This window comes from Rhinopithecus roxellana, chromosome 19 (genome assembly GCF_007565055.1).
Source record: "Rhinopithecus roxellana isolate Shanxi Qingling chromosome 19, ASM756505v1, whole genome shotgun sequence".
NCBI classification, from domain to species: Eukaryota; Metazoa; Chordata; class Mammalia; order Primates; family Cercopithecidae; genus Rhinopithecus; species Rhinopithecus roxellana.
In genome coordinates, this window is record NC_044567.1 from 26,667,625 (window position 1) to 26,676,125 (window position 8,501).

The 8,501-nt window shown below is 45.4% G+C and overlaps 1 protein-coding gene across 1 annotated transcript; it reads left to right on the forward strand.

Annotated features, from left to right (window-relative positions):
- Nucleotides 1-653: 653 nt before the first annotated feature.
- On the forward strand, nt 654-1,498 carry CCDC182 (coiled-coil domain containing 182). The gene has a single exon (XM_010372912.2). The coding sequence runs from the start codon at nt 707-709 to the stop codon at nt 1,166-1,168; it is 462 nt and encodes a 153-aa protein (XP_010371214.1). The 5' UTR covers nt 654-706; the 3' UTR covers nt 1,169-1,498.
- Nucleotides 1,499-8,501: the final 7,003 nt, after the last annotated feature.

The window sequence follows — 8,501 nt, forward strand, 5'->3', positions numbered from 1 at the left end:
CACTTGTTCCCTAATCCTAGTGTGTAGTGAGCACTTATATTTATTGGATAAATATGACTAATCCATTTTTACCCTGCACCTACTGAATCAGCCATTGCTGTGGACCACACATCAAAATCTAAGTACATTTCTCACAATTTCTAAGATTATCTGGAATTCTGGCATCATTATAGGAGTATGGATTTGGAATAAGAGATTACTTTTTTAGCATTTTAGAGCTACAAGTGGGATTAGGTATCATTTCTTACAATGTCTTTGTTTTACTAGCAAGGTACTAAAGCCCAGAGACCAGTCCAAGACCATGCAGGTCCCTTGCCAGTGTGGGAGACCACCCAGTCCTGGCAGCCAGTGAGCCTGGCCTGGCTTACCTTGCTCTGGCCAGTGTACTTCCCTGCTCTGGGACTTGGTTTGTTCCTCAGGTTAAAGAAGAACCTGAGTTTTGGTTCTGGAAGGGTAATGAGTTAAGGATCCATATCTCAGGAAGGCAACTTGGTCAGATAAACAGACAAAGCTCTAGGTAACCAAGCAAGGAAGCTACAATATGCAAATGAATGGATTGTGGCTTTCTTTCTAGTTGGTTGAAGGGGCCCTGATGTCACAATTCTAGGGTTTCTCCACTCCGAATGATCGTGTCTCTAGCCAAAAATATTTATTGACCTGGCTGGTCTCTTGGCTTCCTCTCTTTGTCCAACGTAGAAGAGAGACAATGGAACCCCTCTATCAGGCTGGGTCCATTCTTATGACGGTGAATACCTTACAGGGGAAGAAAATGGTAGAGAGTGGCCTCCAGTCTGGAGACTTTTCCCTGTCCCAGTCATGGCCCTCCTGCCTCCCGCCAACTGCAGACTTAGAGATCCTGCAGCAGAAGGTGGCCGGGGTGCAACGGGAGCTGGAAGACTTTAAGAAAGAGACATTGAAGTCCATCCATTACCTTGAAGACTCCTTCTGCGAGATGAATGGTGCCCTGGTGCAGCAGGAGGAGCAGGCGGCTCGCGTGAGGCAGCGGCTAAGGGAGGAGGAGGACCGTGGCATCGTGCGCAACAAGGTTCTCACTTTCCTGCTGCCACGTGAGAAACAGCTCCGGGAGCATTGCAAGCGACTGGAGGACCTGCTGCTGGACAGGGGCCGCGACGCCCTGCGTGCCACCAAGAAGAGCCAGGCTGACTGAACCTTGTGGGTAGCACTAGCCAAGTGCCAAGTAGATGATTTTTTTTTTTTTTAAAGGAAGGACAAACCCCAAGTCCCCACCCACTTACTTTCCTTTTCTCATTTCCATTGCTTTCCTTCTACCTAAATAACACCTTGCTGAGAGGCAAAAAGACTTCAATATGTTTTTTGGTGAAATTCCATTTATCCAGCACTCTCAAGGAAGGAGGCACCCCACTACTAAGTCAGACCCCTGTAACTTTCACTTGAACTGTTTTCCTGTTTGTAATGGTGCTATTGCTCAATGTATACTTTTTTTTTTTTGTACAGTATATTCTTAAACTGATTGTGCTGAACAGATTCACCTTTTTTTTTTTTTTGAATGATTCAAGGCTCTCATAATTTGAGACTTAATGTGTGGTCAACTGATACCATGTCACGTAACTCATGATCTCCCCAGAGGGGTCGGACTGCTTGCTCGTGCACTAACACTACCCCAGATTGCTCTGTTTTTAGTATTCTAACCCTTGCCTTTCTGTCTTATGGTCTTTCTGTCTGCCTTCACTGTTAGACTGTCACATCTCACTTTTCTTTGCTGTATCTTTCTACCTCTGCTTCCTTTCCTGCAGACTGGCCAAACAGAATGACAGAGCTTATTAGGACTGTGTGGGTGGAACTCGCTGAGCTTTAGTGACCGGTAATGCAACACCTCTGAGATGGGACTAGAAAGTGGGGAAACTGATTTCTGTGTTTGATCCATGGAGCAGGAATTGTCACAATGCCTGGCCATTTATCAGACAATACAGTCATACCATCCCACTTACTTCCATAGGCACTCATTGGAGGTGAGTGTTGATTTTGCATGGTTCACACTGGAAAACTGGCCACAGAAGGCAAGTCCAGTACCCAAAGTCTGCACCCCAGTAAGTGGCAGGGCCATGGTTTAAGTCCAGGTCAGCTGTGCTCATTTGCCTCCTGCTGCGCCCCTCTCTGCTCCCCAGTTTTGGAACCACTTTAGGCTGTTCATGGACGTGTTCTGGAAGGCTGAGGCTGTCACATGGTGATTTGGGAGTTCATTAGCTGACACTATACCTTTTATTTCCAATTAGTCTTCTATTTCATCAATTCATATATCTTCTCTCTGGCTGCCCAAATGCTGCCATGCAGCAGGGATTCTCCTCTAAACAGCACAAGTGAGGTGCCTGGAGACGAGAGCCAGTGCCTGAACAGAGTCAGGCCTGTCTTTCCAGCTCTGAGCTTACAGCAGATTCCATATCATCTGATCTTCTGTGGCAGTCTCATCCTCCCTCTTTCTTCTGTCATAGAATCTCCCCAAATAAGATTTGAACATCTGGAACTCCCAAGCTGCACTTCCCAAAAGGACCCTGTGACCCGTGGTTAATTGTAATACCCATCCAATAGCCATCTACCACGAAGGGCTGCATCCCTACTCTAACTTTAGGCAGTTTTTGTTGTTGTTGCTGTTGTTTGTTTGTTTGTTTGTTTGAGATGGAGTCTCTCTCTATCACCCAGCCTGGAGTGCTGGAGTGCAATGGTGTGATCTTGGCTCCCTGCAACCTCCACCTCCCAGGTTCAAGCAATTCTCCTATCTCAACCTCCCAAGTAGCTGGGACTACAGGCGCATGCCACCATGCCCAGCTAATTTTTGTGTTTTTAGTAGAGACGGGCTTTCACCATATTGGTCAGGCTGGTCTCAAACTCCTGACCTCAGGTGATCACCCACCTCGGCCTCCCAAAGTGCTGGGATTACAGGAATGAGCCACTGAGCCCAGCTGCTGTTTTTTTTTTTTTTTTTTTTTTTTAAGAGAGTCTTACTCTGTTGCCCAGGCTGGAGTGCAATGGTGTAATATCAGTTCACTGCAACCTGGCTTTCAAGTGATTCTCCTGCCTCAGCCTCCCAGGTAGCTGGGATTACAGGTGTGCACCACCACGACTGGCTAATTTTTGTATTTTTAGTAGAGATGGGGTTTCACTATGTTGGCCAGGCTGATCTCAAGCTCCTGACCTCAAGTGATCCTCCCGCCTTGGCCTCCCAAAGTGCTAGCATTACAGGCATGAGCCACTGTGCCCAGCCTTTAGGCAGTTTCTTTGGAGGATTTAGCTGAAGTATTAATAATGGTAATACTAACAATATGAATATTATTACTAATATAAGAGCTTAGTGTTATCAAGAATATAATATAGTCCAGGCACCATGGTTGGCCCTTTGAAGGTAAGTACTGCTATGGTTTGAATGTCCCTTCCAAAACCCATGTTGAAGTTTTTTTTATTTGTTTTTTGTTTGTTTGTTTGTTTGTTTGTTTGTTTGTTTTTTGAGAGGGAGTCTCTCTCTGTCACCCAGGATGGAGTGCACTGGCACGTTCTTAGCTCACTGCAGCCTCTGCCTACCAGGTTCAAGCGATTCTCCTGCCTCAGCTTCCCAGTTATCTGGGATTACAGGCGCCCACCACCACACCGGGCTAATTTTTGTATTTTTAGTAGAGACAGGGTTTTGCCATGTTGGCCAGGCTGGTCTCAACTCCTGACCTCAGGTGATCCACCCGCCTTGGCCTCCCAAAGTGGGATTGCAGGCGTAAGCCACCATGCCCGGCCTCTCATGTTGAAATTTATTCCAAATGTAACAGTGTTGGGAGGTGGTGCCTTTATGTGGTAATAGATTAATGCTATTATCACAGGAGCTTGGTTAGTTATCTCAGGAGTAGGCTCCTCATAAAGGGATGAGTTTGGCCCCATCAGATTTCCACTGACATTGACATTTCTTTGGCCATACCTGGGTTGCTTGCCCACCCTAAACCAATTATGAAAAGAGGAGAGCAATTGCCACAACTCTACTCCTGGGCCTGGACACTTCAGTTACCCAATATTCAAAGAAAATCAAGGTTCCATTAATGAGGCTGGTGGTAACCAACCCCAGCTGCCACATCCTCAAGTCTTATTTTTTCTGTACCATGGATACTGAGGGCCAGGAAGAAGACAGCTCTGGGAGATGGCACTGGCTGGGCAGTGTTGTGCAGTGTGGGTGGCTGTTGCATGGCTGCAGGGAGCATGGAATTAGGTCTGGGAATTGGGGAGATGGGCTGGGTCTAGGTGCAGGTACACCTCAGTGCTGTGGGTACAGGCCCACTGTCTTCAGTTGCTTCACCTTCATCTGCCTGATACCCAGCCTTCACCCTTGAAGTCAGAGGCTTGAGATGACCCAAAGGGTGCCAGGGAGACTTTGCAACCCCTTGGTCATTAAAACAGGCAGCCACGCTTAGAGATGCAATCAGTTAACACCATCCAGGGCAACCAACTTGTTCCAGTTTAATTGGGATTGTTCTAGTTTTAAAACGGAAAGTCCCTCAGGCCAAGATCTCTCTCAGTCCTGGGCAAGCAGGGATGGTTGGTCACCTGCACTAAACATAAACATACCGTGGGGTGATCCAGGCGAGCTTGTGGGTGGGGCAAATCACAGGAGCTCAAGGCAGGAAACAAGGATGGTAGAGGCCATATATGCCAGGTCAGTGCATCTCTGCTGTCATTTTTAGCCAGAGGAGGCTGGCCTGTTCATTCTGCAGCTGGAAGAGCTTGTCTTTGTGTCCATTTCTCTTCCCCACTCTCAGATCCTTGCCTTCCACCTCAATCTGGCAAGAAAATTTGAGAGTGAGGCCTTTTCTGAGCAACTTTTGAGATCCTTCTGGGGACCCCTGAGATTCCTCATTAGGCCACAACTCACAGCTGCACCCTTAGTCCTGGAGGACAGAGGAAACCCATGGTGGATTAAAGAGCCAAGGAGAGGCTGGGTGTGGTGACTTATGCCTGTAATCCCAGTGTTTTGGAAGGCCAAGGCGAGAGGCTCATTGGAGGCCAGGAGTTCGAGGCCAGCCTGGGCAACATAGTGAGACCCTGACTCTACAAAAATAAAAGAAATTAGCTGGGTGTGGTGGTGCATGTCTGTAGCCCTAGCTACTTGGGAGGCTGAGGCAGGAGGATCACTTAAGTCCAGGAGTTCAAAGCTAGAGTGAGCTGTCATCATGCCACTGCACTCCAGCCTGACCAACAGAGGAAGACCTTGTCTCAAAAAAAAAAATACAAAATACAAGATAAATAAAGCCAAGAGGAGATAATTTTGCATTGTAGCTTTGGAAACTGGAGTTCCTCATTTCAACTCTTCTGCTCCCAGCTGTGAACAACAAAGTTGAGCAGCCCAACTGCTCACTTTCCCTGAAATTCTAAGACAAATAGAAGACAAAAATAACAGATGGTTTTCTCCATGCCAATGGCCGTTGTTCTCAAAGGTTTTCTATAAGCTGCAAGGCTCTACTTGCTCCCCCTCCGCATCCACAGCAGCCAGAGTGCTGCTGAGATCCTAGACATATGGCTCCATCTTATGAAAACCACTGGTAGACAAGGAAGTCCTCCCTGGGACCCCAAGTCCTGTGTCCACTGCAAGCTGGGATGCTGGGGTGAGCAGCAAGGTGGCTGAGATGTAGGAAAGCAAACGTGTGTGGCTAGGGGAGGGAACTCACCTAGTTGGCACAACTTCAGCCTTGTCTATTTAATTGATACGCTGTGCTGGGAAGAAGAAAGCACTCGGAGGAGCATGGCTAGGCAGAGTTGTGCAGTGTGGCTGGGAAGCAAGGGTTTGGATCTGGGCGTTGGCTCCATTCCACATGCAGAACTTTGCCTCTTGATCTGACCCAGTGCTAAGAGCAGTGAGCCTTGGGCATGTTTTTTTGACACTCACCAGGTGTCAGTCTAGAGTGACTTTCACAGGATCCAGATGTATTGGGTGTGCCTCATGCAGCAGACATAGCAACTCTTCCAAGTTAGAGGTGAGAAGGCAAAGAGGAACGCAGGGGTTTGTCCATCTCCTCTCCTATTCTCCTCCTTTTGGCTGCTTCAGAAGTGAATGTAGCTCACAACGAATGCCCAGCAAGGAGTAGCTGCTCAGGAAACATATGATGAATAGAATAGGAAGTGGTGGCATCATCTGTGCCTGTTTGTGTGAGTGGTGTTTATCAATATGACCTTTGAGAGCAGCTGACAGGAAATCTCTGGGCAAAGGCAGCATTTTGTGGCAGAGCACTGAGCCAGTGGTCAGAAGTTCCGCATTCAGAGTCTAACTCTGCAGCTTCTTAGGTTTCTATTTAAGACATGATTCTTTATCTAACAAACATTATCTCTGTTACACCAAGACCTCTGTTTCCCCATTTGCAAATTGGGATTTGTGGGGCCAACTTCCCAGGCTTGTTTAAGAGGTAATTGAGATAAGGCATGTACAACAGTGCTAAAAGGAAATATATTAAATTATAAGAGATGGCAATCTTCTACTCCTAGTCATCTAAGAGAGCCAGCCCAATTTCTAGACTTTTTTGATGCAGAACTAAAGAGGGGAAGCTAAGGGTCTTGCTTCAGAAAGGGCCGAGATTTATTCATGGGAAAGAAAAAATAGACATAACTAGAAGGAAACAAGGAGAAGGATAAAAGTAAGAAAGAAAACATGGCAGGCTCAGATTTTCAGAGAGAAGTCTTTTCAGTGTGTGGTTGAGAATGAGTCCTGAGAATGAGATTGGACAGCAGAGGTACAGGAGAGATGAGGGGAGGCCAATGGTTTAGGGGAAGGAAGGCATTAAGAAGTGATGTGTATAAGAGCCAGAATCATAAAATCTTAGAAGAAAGTATAGGAGCAAATCTTAGATATGACATAAAAGGAACAAGCGATTAAAGAAAAAAATAGATAAATGGGATTTCATCAAGATTAAAAACTTGTTCTGCAAATGGTACCATTAAGAAAGTGAAAAAGGCAATCCACAGAATGGAAGAAGATATTTACAAATCATTTATCTGGCAAGAGACTTGTATCCTAAAAAAGGAGAAATAACTTTTACAACTTAATAAAAAGATAACTCAACTGAAAAGCTAGCAAATGATCTGAATAGACATTTCTCCCAAGAAAATAGACAAATGATCAGCAGGCACACAAAAAGATATTCAGTATCCTTAGACACTAGGGAAATGTAAGTCAAAACCACAATGCGATACATTTCACCCCACTAATATGGCTACTGACAAAAGACTAGACAATAACAAGTGTTGGCAATGATATAGAGAAATGGGTGCTCGTTGCTGATGGGAATGGGAATGTAAAATGGTGCAGACATCTTGGAGAACAGTTGGGCAGTTTCTCAACATGTTAAACGCAGAGTTATCCTATGACCCAGCAGTTCCACTCGTAGATATATACCCAATACAAATAATAACATATCTCCACATAAAAACTTGAATGTGAATGTTCATGGCAGCATTATTCATAATAGCCTAAAAGTGAAAACAACTCAAATGTCCATCAACTGACGAATAGACAAAATGTGGTATGTTTATATAATGGAATGTTATTTGGCAATAAAAAGAACAACGTAGTGGCCAGGTGTGGTAGTTCACGCCTGTAATCCCAGCACTTTGGGAGGCTGAGGTGGGTGGATCACCTGAGGCTGGGAGTTTGAGACCAGCCTGAGCAATGTGGCGAAACCCCATCCTTACTAAAAATACAAAAAAATTAGCTGAGCATGGTGGTGCGCACCTGTAATCCCAACTGCTTAGGGGACTGAGGCCCAAGAATCACTTGAACTCTGCAGGTGAAGGTTGCAGTGAGCTGAGATAGCGCCACTGCACTCCAGCCTGGATGACAGAGCAAGATTCTGTTTCAAAAAACAAAAACAAAAACAGAAATGTTTATAAAATAAAGTGTAAATTCAAACATACAGTGAGAAAAATAAATGATGCTACGATTTATCATTCAAATCCCATTTAATATTGAGAGATACAAATACAGACTGGGATTATTTTTAGTTGTTTTTAGTTTTTAGTTTACGGACATTCTGGAGCCACATGGGCTCCAAAAACTATCTAGGTTACACATGTAAAAAGTGCCTGAATTAGCTACTAGGCCATAGAAGGCATGCCATAAATGATAAATGGATCAAAACTGGACATCAATGACCTTGATTGACCTTCACCATCTCCAGGAGGTCTCAGGAGCTTGGCAGGATGTACAAGGTGTTCTTTTGTACCCAAATGTGTGCTTGACTCCCCTTCATCAGGGAGATAGGAGATAGAACTGCTACAGGGAGATCAAACCCCAAGCCCCTCCAGGGCTGGAAGAGATGTCTGATGGAGCAAACTGCAGCATCATGACCAGGTGCTGGTGACAGCTGTCACGTGACCAGGAGGTGGTCAAAAGGTCTTAAGCTTTTCAGATGTGCCCTCCAAAAAGCTTCACTCTAAGAGTGAGATTTCTTTGTTGACCTCTTGACCATCTCAACCCTTTCTTTTTGGATTCCTTTCAACATCAG

Coding starts and splice junctions, on each gene's coding strand:
- CCDC182 (XM_010372912.2), top strand. CDS start 707: ATGGAACCCCTCTATCAGGCTGGGTCCATTCTTATGACGGTGAATACC.